Here is a 13730-nt window from a genome sequence, read left to right on the forward strand (position 1 = left end):
AGACCTGGTGTAACAAATTCATCCAGGGCTCTGAGAGCCACCACCAGCTGCCATCCTGCTGAGGAAGATGATGGGGGCAGCCACACCCATTCTTGTCTATGTAAGACATTGAAACTTGATTTTTGCTGACTTTTCTTCTTGACATCTTTGCTGTAGCTGCCAGTAGGGTACCAGTGCACATGGCCTGGATCCACCTGCCCATGCAGCTCCTGAGAAGATTTTAGCAATGTTTGAGTCCTGCCTAAAAGCAAGCAAACAAGCAAAAAACCACTTGTTAAAGTTGCTAGCTGTGTCAATCAAAGAGGGAAATGTGTCAACTTTCATAGAGATGATTAAAACCCAAATCTTTCCACACCCTGATCCATAACTGGCAGTAAAGCCTTGTCCCAGACAAACAGTCTCCTCCACAGAACAGTTTAAGAGAAGTTGGGTTTTGGGGAACACGCCCTGAAAGAAGTTGAAAACCCAAGCTAAAACTGCTGATAGGATTATTTTTTGAACCGGACATGCAAGACTTCCTGAGGCTCTAATTATGCAGGATTTAAAAAAAAAAGGTTATTTAACTAAAGCAGAGATGAATAACTGTAGTTCCCCAAATGTGATGTACATGACATCTTTCTTTCCCTGGACACAGACACAGCTCCCTGAGTCACACAATCAGCCCATTCTCCCTTACTGAAAGGACTCCTCAGAGTTTTGTATCTGAACACAAGAAGAAAAACCTTCAATGTCTCAGCCATGCTGGCTAGATACCCAGTTTATTAAAATGCAGTATTTTATTCCAGTGTCCTGCTCTGGGCTGAACTTGCTCTGTCTCCCACGCAGTGCTGCAGGTGAGGCACTGCAGCCTGTCCCCCAGGTACCCACCTTCCTCCCACACACAGGACAGGACACTCTCTCCAGTGTCTTTTCTTCAAGTGGCACCGCTCAGGCACTCTTTGTTCTGCCATTACTGCTACTCATCTTGGGCAATCTGCAGGTGACACAGTGAAGTCCCCTTGTCCCCCCATGGTCACTCAGACCCTGTTCATAGGGACCAGCTCTGCTGAGCCTACATCTTACAGTCATCTTCTGACAAAGTTTGCCAGTGGCCAGAGAAGTTTGCTATCATTTTTCAGGTGATAAATAAGATCCTTAGTGTTCAAGGAGATGAAATTCAGTACTCAACTATGAGCAAATCATCAAAAAGTAGATAAACTTAGAAGAAGGGTCTTAAAGTACTCTTTCTCAACCATGTGCACTCAAAAAAGAATCAATTTTTGCTTGAGACTTTCTTGTTTGGTCCAGCCATAGCTAACTCATAGATCTGACTCAACAGTGTATTTTGCTAAGTACTTTTTGGATGTCCCTCAGAAGCTGATTGTGTGATCTCCCCCAGCCATTCACACCACAGTTCTGTCACATCAGATAATCATAGAGTCAGTCATCAAAACATGTCCTTGTTCCACTTCAAGAAACAGAAATTGGTGTAAATTAGCATTTCCCCTTAAAGCTTGTGTGACAGAAGAAACATGATGTACAAGTGCTCTCTCTGAAAAACTTCACTTCCCTTCCCAGGAATTCCCAGGTCAATGACATTCGTTCTGGGTTGCTTTTAGCTTGGCCAAATCCTTGTAAACAGCTCCTGATTCCAGCAAAGTGCCCCATGTGTTGGATGCCTTCTGAGTTCTGGTTTCTTTCCTGGTGCTGCAGGTGGGCTGCACCCCCCAGGCACCACAGATGTCCCTTACCTGCAGCCACCACCCAGCACTGCTGCTGCTCCCTGCAGGCTCACTCAGCACCAGCTGATGCTGGCTTTTTGCAGACTGCCCAGCTCCTCCTCCCAGTGCTCTGCAGAGCCTGCCTGAGCTCTGGGCTTGGTAAATCTGCTTCTCTGGGATGTGTCACAGACACATTGCACGAAAAATCCTTTGGTTAGGATCTTTTCTCCTGAGAAGCTGAGGGGCCTCAGAAACAAAATGTAAACAATGATTATCTGCTGCTGTGGAATGCAACAGGTGCATCTGTGATTGGTCTCATGTGGTTGTTTTTAATTAATGGCCAATCACAGTCCAGCTGTCTTGGACTCTGGTCAGTCACAATATTTTATTATCATTCAATTTCCTTTTCCCTTTTCTTTCGATGAAATACTTTCTTCTATTCTTTTAGTGTAGTTCTAATATATCATTTTCTTTTAATATAATATATATCATAAATAATAAATAAGCCTTCTGAAACGTGGAGTCAAGATTCTCATATCTTCCCTCATCCTGGGACCCCTGTGAACACCACCACAGGGATGAGCTGCTGTGACTTCAGCTCATCCTCTGCCACTGCCCAGGGTGCACAGCAGCTGCTCTTCACCCCAGGTACACCCCAGACCAAGTCAGGACCTGGACCTTGTCCAGCTGTCCCACAGTGCATGCAGAGACAAACCACATGGAGACCAGAATTCATGGAATTATTTGCAGTTTAATGAGCTTGCCTTACAACAGCTGTATTTAATATCATCAGTTCCTGCTGCTGGCTGTCCAGCCGGGATAACACTGCTGTTTAACCACACTGGGAGGGCTGCATTGCCTGTGGCTTTGCAGTGCAGCTGGAATGGAGTGATTTCGGGGCAAGCTGTGGGATTCCTTGCAGCCCTTACCCATGGGGTTCCAGCAGTGAGAGCTCAGTGTGACTGAGCACCCTGTCCCTCAGTGGGACACCCTGCATCTCAGCATCTCTGCCTTCCCTCAGTGCTCCCTGCTCCTCTGGCTGGAGCTCTGGCCACATCAGACCCCTCAGATGAAGAGCTCTGCAGGTCATTCCAGGTGGCCACATTCTCCCTCCAGTGGCCACAGCAGTCAGGCTGAGCTCAGGTGGATGGGCTGTGCTCCAGCTCCTGCCACATTTCCTTCCCACCCCTCTGACCTCACACAGCAGAACACACACTCACACCTCTTTTCTCCACATCTGCGATAAGCTGCATGTACATGTCGGCAGATTTCTCCATGACAGCACCAGTAGCTGCCATGTATTCCCTTTTCATTCAGAAATCAAGATACCCCAGCCCTTGATTTTTCAGTACATTGTTAACAAAGAGATATAAAACTTGCAGCACAGGGGAAAGTATAAGGTCACCGATAAGTGCCTGGAAAGCATGCCTGGTTGTTTGTGCATTCTAATGAACTTCTAAATCATTAATTCCTCCAATTCCCCATTAGACCTCTGGCTCTCAGCCCTGGGTGAGCAGCACTGTGTTCCACATTTATTTCTGTGTTGCATACAAAGAAGTACTTTTCCTTGCCCTTTGAAAGTGCGATCAGATAATTAACATTAATTTCTGCATCCTTTTCAGAGAAGCTGTAAACAAGCTGTAGCCTCTTCACCTTCTCAGCCCTGATCCCCACGGGCACTCTTGGCTCATTTGTTTCTTGTCTTTTTTCTAAGAGACTGTTGGCACAGAAGTGATTTTGTACCAATTATTATTCTTTACAATATTTCTCAGTAACTTTTCTTGCTCTGCTAAACCCAAGATGAGGCCAACATGCACACATAAGTTAGTGACATTCCATGGACTTCACAGTACCACAGTCCAGGTTTTTGACTGGAATACCTTTCCTTTAGCACCTCACACTCCCTTTGAATTCTGGTGAGTTTTGAACTGATGCTCAGAGGCCTGCAGATGCAGAGCTGTCCTGAGTGTGAGCAGCACAGCTGGGGGCCCATTAATCCTGTGTCTGTGTTACCAACATTTTGCTCATCCTTTGGGTCACTCCCTCTGTTTTACACCTGCCTGCATGGCTTTAATGGGACACAGAATCGCCCTGTTTGTTATAAAAAGGTTTCTCCATAACCCTGCATAACAGATTAACTCAGGGCAGTAGAAATTATTCATAACTTACCCTTCAGGCCTTTTAAGCTGGCAGGAAAGTACTTCTTGAGTATCTAGTGAGGAGCTGCGAGTGGCTTGCTGGCATTCCAAAATGAGCCAGTTGTGCAGAAACGCACACAGCAAAACATGTGAGGCATGTGTAAGCAATCCTACTCCAAACTTATGGAAAAGTATGTAATTCCTTTCAAATATCCATCATGCACTTAAAGAGAGAACAGAGAAGATGAGCTCAGACAGAAAGGGGCTGGTTGCAGTGCCAGAAGCAGCCAGAGCTGTGGCCAGTGTGCCTGGACCTCACTGCAGTACTTGCAGGGGGATCAAGGGCAGCACAAGGACAGCAAGGACATTCCTGCTTCCTGCACTGCTTCTCCTGCTGTGGCAGGTTCCTGAGGTTCTCTTGGCTTTAATCTGCCTTCCATTGTTTCTATAAAATCTGTTATATTAAATCTGTGCAGCATCAGGTGGGCAGGAGGGGAGCCATCCATTCCCAAGCCAGCCTCATCCTGCCCTGCTCACCCATGGGGAGGTTACACTGACTCTCCTCCCATCACACAAAGACTGGAAACACTGCTCCTTTTGGCCAGATATAGCAGTAAGCTCAGTACAGTGCTCCTAGTCTGGGACCTGCAGCATTCCAAGGGCTTTAGTAGATACAGGTATGAAAGGGAATCAAGGAAAACAAAATCAGAAATTCTATACAGCAGTCTGTAACTGAAGTTCCTGCATTTTCACTGCGGGGACTGTGAAGGGAGAGCAACCACTGCTTGTCCAACCTATTTGTCAGGGGCAGAAGGGAAAATAAATACATATTTTGTCTGGGTGAAGGTGCTCCTCAGGACTGGTATCTGCAGAGCATTGCTGGGTCTCAGGAAGTGTCCCCTACTTCATACTCAGATTCCTGGGGGTTTGCCACACAGCCAGACACATCCTTATTTACTTCTTCAGAGACTTTGCTTTCCCCAAGCTCCATCACATAGTGGTTTTCAGTGGCAGAGATGGGTTCCTCATAGTGACCTGTGCTTGAGGAAGCTGCTGCTCTCGAGTTGTGGCTGAAATCAAAAAACAAAAATAATAACAACCAGAGTAAACAAAGCATCTCCAACCATCAGGATTTTGACAGCATTACAGTCTGACCCAAACCTGTGTAAACTTAGGCCACTGGACTATGGCAATATTCTGAAGGAGAGAATTTTGTCCTTTGCTTTCTGGTGGCAGAAAAACCTTGGGCATTGAGTCAGCATCGCTTCCAACCCTGAGAAAGTTTCCAGGGAGAGGCAGCAAAGGGTGTGCAAGCAATGAAAGGATTACCACCATTTCTTGCACAATCACATAATTGCTGAAGAGAAATAAATATTTATAAAAAATACTGGAGGAAGTGTAAATTGAGAACGGAAAACAGCACACATCCACTGCCTGGCTTATGGTATCTAATATTTTTTAAATTAAGGTAGAGCCTCTGAGGAGAAATGTAACCACAGCATTTGTTCCATTGCTCAGGGTTCAAATGTTCTTTAAACTGCTGCCTTAAACACTGCTGGGGAGGCCCAGCACTGGGATGCTGGCACAGCCCACTGTAACACTCAAATTAGCAGCACTTTATACCTAGAGAAGTGGTTCTGCTTGTGTTATCAGGCTTTTCAGTAAAACTTCCACAGGTTATAAGTGGATCAGGATGTGAAACCTGAGTTTAGAAATAGCTATAACTTCCTTCCTATCTATGGTTAGAAGCAGCAAATTCAGCCAGGCATGTTTCAGGATAAATCAGAATTTAACCAGTGGTCTCCAGAACAGGAGTTCCTTTCCTTTGCATTTGGAAAAACACTGGAAATTTAGCCTTGGAAAAACACAGAGAATTTAGCCTTGGCAATCATCTTCAGTAGCCCTCCCTGGGCTTAGGAGTCAATGAGCAGCCCTTGCTCTCTTCTACAATACTGATATTGCCATCAAAAGGTTCTTTCTTCCCACATTCTTTGTGGCTGTGGAAAACCCACAAGCCATTCTGCAATGTGCTGTTGAGCTAACTGCGAACCTCTTCACCCAGACTGCTTAAAGGGGTTTTCATTATGACAGCTAACAGCAGCACTTTTTGTTTCTGCTCTGATACCTCCCCCCAGGACTCATCAATGTGCCAGAGAAAGGGTTATACTCACAATTTTACATCATAGACTTGAGCTGGAAAAGAAAAATCAGAATTTGTGTCAATAATTTGTATTTACATTCCTTAAAAAAAGAATTTGTTTAACTTCTTGGTTAAGAAAATGACTTCTCAAGACAGAAATAAAATAACAGCCTTGGGTATCATGTCAGGTGGATGATGACTCAGTTTCCCAGGATTCAGTCCAAGAAAACAAAAACAATCCAGCTATCACACAACTGGGTTATTTTGATAAAGTTGAGGTTAGAAACTAGAAGTCCACAGTTTCCCTATTCATTAGAAGTCAATAAAGAACAGTTTTTAAAGTGGCTAATCTGGATTCCTTAAAAAAAAAAAAGGGAAGAAAAATAAGGAAAATGGTAAAATAAATATCTGACAATTTTATTATTAATTGGTAGCATGGAGTCATAGGAAGGTCATTAGTGAAACAAAGGAGAAAATAAAGTCTGTGGGATCTTATAACTCAAAGCACATCTGTGTGCTCCCTGCACAGCTGGCGAGGGGGGGCTCCAAGGAACATTTGGTAAAGGGGGTTTCTGAGCATTCAGTGAATGGATCCTGTGACCAAAGACCAGAGAGGAAACAAATTCCTATAGAATGGGAGAATTGACAGTGACCTCTTCCCTCTGGGTGCCAACCACAGGAACTGCTGAGCAGCACCTGCTCCCAAAGGCTCATCCCAGCAGCAGGGCAGGATGAACCCTCTGCCAGGGACTTTAAAGATTTGGAAGATTTGGAACCGTGAACCTAGCCAGGTAGGTGAGTCTGAGCCCTGGGATATCTGTGAGGAGCAGTGGGAAACAACCATCCCAAGGCTCTGTGGCAGAGTGAGCCACACACCTTGGGATGGGCTGCAGGGCAGGGACTGAGCTGCCCTGAGCCAGAGCAGGGATGCAGGGTGTAGCTCAGGAGCAGCTCAGGAGCACCAGGGCTGCTGCTGCCCCAGTCCCACAGCTGATGCTTGGAAGACCCTCCTGGCTGCAAGGACTTCTCTGCCTCTTTGGGTCTCCCACCATCTGTGTCATCTCCTGCTGCTGGTGGCTGCCAGCTCTGCTCCAGGCCCCAAAACCCATCAAAGATAAAGCCATGCTGGGCATGTGTAAAACACTTAGGTTGTCCAGAACATTCTACTCACCTTCTTTGGGCTTTCTAATGCAAGTGATAAGAGAGATGATAAGGAAAACCACAGCACCACACACCACAGCAATCAGGATGACCATGTACAGGGACAAGCCAGTCGTCTGGAATTCTAAAGCAATACAACAGAAGGATTTCAGACAGGGCAGCCCTCCTGGGTGACAGCAGCTGCAGGGACATGACATTTACCATGTCCCCAAGGCCAGCCCTGCCTGAGCACATGGGGCTGTGTCCCCACAGTGCCCTGGTGCTGGGGCTGTGAGTGGGAGCTGTGTGTCCCAGCACTGTGTACCCCTCACCAAGGGACCCCAGCCGTACAGACAGTGTCCCTCTCATGCTGAGGTGACCAGGGATGTGAGCTGGGCAGGATAACTGCACTGCATGTCATGAAATAAAGCTTGCCATTCAAGGATGCTGCTCAGTTCTGTATGGGAAGTATCTAAACCATTCACAATGCTGCAAAGCTGGAGGATGTGTAGGTCTGCTTGAGGCACACATTGAGGTTTTTCTGCTGTTTCAGCTTTGAAAGTCCAAGATATAAATGGACTGACTGCGCAGGAACACAGCAACAACTCCATATGTCAACATTTAAAAAAATTCTTCCATAAAAACATCCAGAATCTTTAAAAGAGTCATCATAAATTATCTGGGTCCTTAGAGAACAGCTGTTAATGCAGTTTGCAGCTAAAAAGGCAGAATACTAATTTTGACTAGAGAGAATCTGATTTGGGCCCTTAATCTTCTTTTCAGTTTGGTTCTGCTCTTACCCTGAATTGTTTCATTCTTCCCTGGATATCCCACACCACTCTCAGAAGTTGTTGCTGTTATGGGCAGATCTGAAAAACAAAGATGAGTTAGTCTGACAGAGCATTTCCAGTGCTCATTTTAGCACCAGGAGATCTGGAATTTGAGCTGTAGGATCAGAAGAGAATGCCTCCAGCCCCTTTACAAGGCAAACTGCAGAAATAAGCACTATGTATACACTACACTATAGAGTACCTGTAGTACCATATGGTCATGGAATGGATACTATATATAGTATATACACATATTTATGTATAACTAAACTGCATAGACACACACCTGCAGTAGTGGTGGGGCCCCATGGAGTCCAGGAGATTGCTGAGGTACCTCCAGACACCAGCTCTGTTTCAGGTTTTTCTGTAAGAACAGTCAACACCTGTCAACATCTTCCCTCAGCTTCCACAATCCCCACGTGGTTGCTGGGGCACCATAAATGCAAATGAAACATTATCCAACAAGCAGACCTGCTCGAGTCCAAGCAAAAAGTCCCAAATCCCACAAAAACAAATGGGAAACCACAAGCCCTCCCTCAAACTGCTGTCCCTGGCCAAGTACATGTTTTCAGTTGGGTCTCAGGAAGCTTTTGCAGCCCTTGTGTCTGCCACTGGAGACACCAGATCTGCCTCCCCTCAGCAGCTTCTATTTAGGATCAGATGACAAGCAAAAATACCTTTCAGAAAAGAACCAAACCCAGAATATCCCATCCCATATCATCTGCAGCTTAGGAAAAGGCATTTTCAGCAGTGCTAAAACACATACAGTCCCTCCTACAAAGACAACGTATTAGCCCACCATGGATTGGAAACTGAGGGAAGGAAGATCTACTTTCAGAAACACCCGAGTTACAAATTGAGGCATATGGACTGAAGTTCAGTAGTGCCAAGACTCTGTTCCCCAGCAACAAAACCACTTCCAAGCACTGGTGGCACACTGCCCCAACACCCCTCCCCTGCCATCCGCTGCCACTGCTCTCACCCTGACCTGTGGTTGGGTGGAGTCCCCCCGTGGTTCTCACATTCCTATGCGAGGCTGCTGTTGTTGTGAGCACATCTCCAAGGTGAGGAGAAGGAGAGGCTTCCACAGGGGTCTGACCACGATGGAGATGCTGCTGTGGTACAGAATTCCCCAGGGGTGGGAGCAGGAGGAAGCAGCCCCGTCCCAGCTGGCAGGAGGGGGATGCTGTGCCAGCGGCGTGGGGCAGCAGCTGCAGCACTGAGCCCCGTTCCTGTGCTGCTCCCTCCAGGGTGGCACTGCCGGGAAAAGCACCCAGGGCTTCACCAGAGCTCCGTGCCTGGCAGCTCAGCAGGCTCTGCCTCTTTCCCAGCCACTGGGAGGTGCCTGAGCCTGGCTCTGCCATCAGGGGCTTCACAGCTGGGCTGATCCAGTCACCAGCCAAGGAGAGCTGCAGGATTTCCACCAGGCACCCATCATGGAATTGAATAGACTGAAAAAAGCCTCTGAGGCCATTGAGTCCAGCCTGTGACACACTGTCCTGCAGAGCCTGGAAGTGTCAGAGCCTGGAATGAAGTGCAATGTGTCCCCCTGGGACACGCGGCTGGTGGTGGGGAGCAAAGGCCAGCTTGGTTTGTTCTGCCACTGAATTACCACTCCCTTGTTCCTGCTTCCCCAAATAAAGCCCCAACTCCTTGTCTAAACTTGCTGAACTGCAGTGGGTAACATTACAGAGGCAGGGAGAACTTCAAAAAACCCACAGAGGAATAAATAAATGAGTGTTTGAAGTAGAAATCCCGTTTTGCATCAGAAAAGAGCAGTTCCTCAAAGAGGAGGAAATTGAACAGAGGAAATGCAGCAGGACACAGGCTGGAGGCAGCGGGCAGGGCTGTGTCAGGGCGCTGAAGGCGTTTGGCATTTCCTCCTTGCCGGGCAGGGCAGGGCAGAGGCTGCGGTTCGTCGGCCCCTCGGCAGAGGGTTTGACTGGCCGGCACTCACCTGTGACCGTCAGGCGCACGGCATCGCTGCGCTGCACGGCGCCGGCGCCGGCCCTGTTGTGCGCCTCGCAGAAGTACGTGCCGCTGTCCGAGGGCTGCAGGCTGCGCCAGGCCAGCTCGGCCCCGCTGCGCAGGAACTCGGCCGTGCCCGCCGGGCCGCGGCGGAACCAGCGGTAGCTGATGGGAGGGGAGCCGCCGGCCTCGCAGCTCAGGCTGGTGCTGCCTCCGGCCGGCAGCGTCAGCCCCGGCTCCGCCGCTCTGATGATGGGCTTGGTGGCTGCCACTGCAACACAGAGCACAGGGGGGCCGGGTCACGGGAGCCCTGGCTGGGCTGGGCACGCTCCCCCTGCCGCAGCAGCTCCCGCTTCCCAGGAGGAAGGATTCAGCTCGGCTTTAGCATCACCTCCCTGCACAGGATGAACTCAGCTGTGCCACACTGTAGCCATTATAATTATATAATATTATTATATGTAATATAGTTATATATAATAATAAATATATATATATTTATAACATTATGTTTTCTGAAAAATCATTTCCTTAGGATTTTTTCTCCTGAGAAGCCTCAGGAACAAAATGTAAACATTGATTATCTGCTGCTGTGGGATGCAACAGGTGCATCTGTGATTGGTCTCATGTGGTTGTTTCTAATTAATGGCTTATCACAGTCCAGGTGTCCGGACTGTCTCAGTCAGTCACAAGCCTTTCTTATCATTCTTTTTCTATTCTTAGCTAGCCTTCTGATGAAATCCTTTCTTCTATTCTTCTAGTATAGTTTTAATATAATATATATAATAAAATCATATATCAAGCCTTCTGAAACATGGAGTCAACATTCTGGTCTCTTCCCTCATCCTCAGACCCCTGTGAACACCACCACACCGCACGGGTGTGTGCAGCCTCTGTGCCCCTATAAACCCCCCACACTGGCAGAGGGAGGGCGAGCACATGCTGGTAAAATTTAGTGAAAGAACAGCAATACAGTATCCCTGGGACTTCCCCACTGCTGCATGCCACTGGGAAACATCGAGCCATCGGCTACAGATAGAGCCAGGGCTGAGCTGGGCCTTGAGGAGCCGCAGGTCCTCCCTGAGCTGCAGGGTGCTGTGTCCTGGGCAGAATTCCTCTCTGACCTGTTTGCTGTTTCTTGCTTGAGGCTGACACTGATCAGCAAAATGCTTCTTCATGCAAACACACAGTCACTGCCTACCTGCTGTAATTCCCAAAAGCCTTCCTGAGCTAAGCCTTTCCCTCCTGAACAGCCTCCTTCCTGGATTTACCTTTAACAACCTCCAAGCTGGTGGTGATCTCCTTTGCTATCAGGCTGTTGTTGTTGTCTCTCCAGGTGACCTGGCAAGTGTAGGTTCCTTTGTCAGAGATCTCCAGGTTCAGGATGAGGAGAGACACATTTCCTGGGGTATCCTTCGGGATGCTGACTCTGTCCCTGTACTCAGACAGGAGCACCTGGTCCCCGGAGTCATCCCTCCGAATGATGACACCTGAACCCTCGTCATGCACCACAGTCCAGGTGAGGGTTTGCTGCATGAGGTCCTCCACAGGCACATAGGCACAAGGCAGAGTGACAGAGTCCTTCCAGACCCCTTTGATCTCACTGGGACCACTCAGCTCCAGAAAAGCTGCAGGAAGAAAGGAAGATGAAAATGAAGCCACAGCGCAGGCAGGGTGAAGGCAGCTCCCAGGTGGTGCTGCCATGGCAAGAGCATTGGCAAAGAGAAACACCAGCAGGCAGTGGGGAGTGTGAGGGTTGGGCTGCCCAAAAATCAGTGTGCCATGAGGATGGGAGGTGGCTGATGGCTGGGCTCCTGCCATGGGGGCAGCCTGGCTCTCCTGCTCTGCCTGGTGCTTTCCTGCCACCACCAGCCCTGAGTGGAGCATAGGCTCAGAGTTATTGGATAACTCAGGCTTGAGGAAGGAGTTGGTCTAAAGTCCAAGTTGCAGCTCTCTGGTCTCAGCCAGTGTCTGCCCCCAACATCCCCCTTGGGCCTTCTGAGGAACAGCAGACTTCCCTCCTCCACTGCCTATTTATATTTCTGAAACACCATTCTCTCAGCCTAAGCCAAACATGAGCAACTTAAACCACTGGGTAAAGAAACCTAAAACTCTTTTTCCTGTAAAAAAGCAGCCCATTGCCTTTATCCCAGTACATTTCTCTCACTCTAAGGACTGAATCTGAGCTCATCCCAAAGCAGAGCTGCCCCTGCCCAGCACAGCCAGGGCAGGGCCCCATGCCCAGCCCAGACTCACCATTGCAGTGCAGAAGGGAGCTCAGGAGCACGGCTGCTCGCAGCACCATTCCCATCCTTCCTGCAGGGCTGCTCCCCCTCCAGCCAGGCTGATCTGCCTTTCCCAGGCTGGGGTAAATCAGGAACACTTCCCTGCCTGGGCTCTCTCTGCCACCGAGCATCCGGGACAACAGCTGCTGGTTTTTCCTTCCTCTTTATCAGAAAAGTGTCTCAGTGACCACCAGAGGCGTGGGCCGAGCGGAAACCCTGAGGAAGGGTGCGAAGAAGAAAGTTCAAAAATTACATGTATGTTTTTTTGTATTTTCTGCTGACCCCTTCTTTTTTTAAATTTTTTTCTTTATTTCTTTTGATTCCTAGGCAACCATTTCTTCCTCTTTTCCTCCTTGTGTTGCTTGCTAACAAATAAGGTTTAACATGAAATTACACTACACACACAGGTCTGAGAGAGGACTCATAGGGAGCTGAACCATCTAGGTCCTCACAACTCACTTTCTCACCAGCTTCTGTGACACCCACCACTATGCTTTAAGTTAAGGAAAATGAAACCCTTTAAATCTTCACATTACCAGAGCAAGACAGATGATTGTTGTAGGCCTCTTCCAGCTGAAATACTCTATATCACTCTACCACATTTAAGAGAGGACAAATTCAGCTACACAAATCTGAAGTCAAAAATTTCCCAAGAGCTGCAGGCATCTGAGCCACCAATCCCACTGCATCTCACAGATGGATCCTCCCTTCTCACAGAGCAATTTAGCTGCTTGGTTTAATTGGTTAATTGTTTTCAATTACAAGCCCTGACTGGGGCCCTACATCCCAAGACTACTTGGGAAACAGGTGAACATGGAGATGCTCAGAGAGAAAATGAGGAACTTGTCACAGTAGAAAATCTTTGAGACCATGAAATCATGGTTTCTTTACTATAATGATATATTACTATTCATTAAATGTTATAGTTAATCTCTATAATTCAGTAATTGAGCACTGGCCCTGTGTAAGAGAAGTATCTGTTTTCCACTGGAATATCCCTTTCAAGGGATTTCAGTGCCTTTTGCTGTTTTCTACAGCTCTCAATTTTTCTTCTGCTCCAGTAAAAGAATCTCTTCTGCTTCCTTGCAGTCAGCTGAACTGAAATGAGCCTTTGCTGTTGTTACACCCAAATTCAACTAATTCAGTGCAGCCAACCAAATCCCAGACCCTGGTGTGGACACTCCTGTAGTGCTAGTGAGACATGGTTTGGCTCTGCAGTGGCACAGAGGGATCCTTCCTTGTGGCCCTGTATTCCTCCACCAGAAATCTCCCACGAGATGCCAGAGCAGCCTGCAGCCACTGGGACAGGGGGAAGCAGCAAAAGCTGCCATGGGCTGCAGTGTTCATGCTCTTCTTGGCTCAAGGAAGGAAAAGATCATGTTAAGGTAAATCACTGGAACTCCTTTGCAGGGAACAGAGCTTGCTGGAGGAGGGTAGAAGCCTACATTGTCTTGAACTGAGTCAAAGAGGGTGGTTTGGCTGGGGTAGAATTAATTGTCCTCACAGTGGCTAATATGGGGTTATGTTTGCAT

At 47.9% G+C, this 13730-nt stretch overlaps 1 protein-coding gene across 2 annotated transcripts; it reads right to left on the reverse strand.

The window, feature by feature from the left end:
• Positions 1 to 3037: 3037 nt before the first annotated feature.
• LOC102072535 (V-set and immunoglobulin domain-containing protein 4) lies at positions 3038 to 12336 on the reverse strand. Of its 2 annotated transcripts, XM_014267933.3 has the most exons (9): positions 12170 to 12336; positions 11185 to 11541; positions 9906 to 10187; positions 8937 to 9005; positions 8235 to 8312; positions 7919 to 7987; positions 7150 to 7263; positions 6010 to 6031; positions 3038 to 4908 (listed from the first exon to the last, which is right to left on the reverse strand). In XM_014267933.3, exons 1-9 carry the CDS (start codon positions 12327 to 12329, stop codon positions 4725 to 4727), a joined length of 1335 nt encoding a protein of 444 aa, XP_014123408.2. In that variant the 5' UTR covers positions 12330 to 12336; the 3' UTR covers positions 3038 to 4724. The 2 variants fall into 2 exon arrangements, with proteins under 2 accessions (XP_014123408.2, XP_074407515.1); XM_074551414.1 differs by lacking the exon at positions 8937 to 9005 and having other exon boundaries at positions 12170 to 12331.
• Positions 12337 to 13730: the final 1394 nt, after the last annotated feature.

Source organism: Zonotrichia albicollis, chromosome 14 (assembly GCF_047830755.1).
Source record: "Zonotrichia albicollis isolate bZonAlb1 chromosome 14, bZonAlb1.hap1, whole genome shotgun sequence".
NCBI classification, from domain to species: Eukaryota; Metazoa; Chordata; class Aves; order Passeriformes; family Passerellidae; genus Zonotrichia; species Zonotrichia albicollis.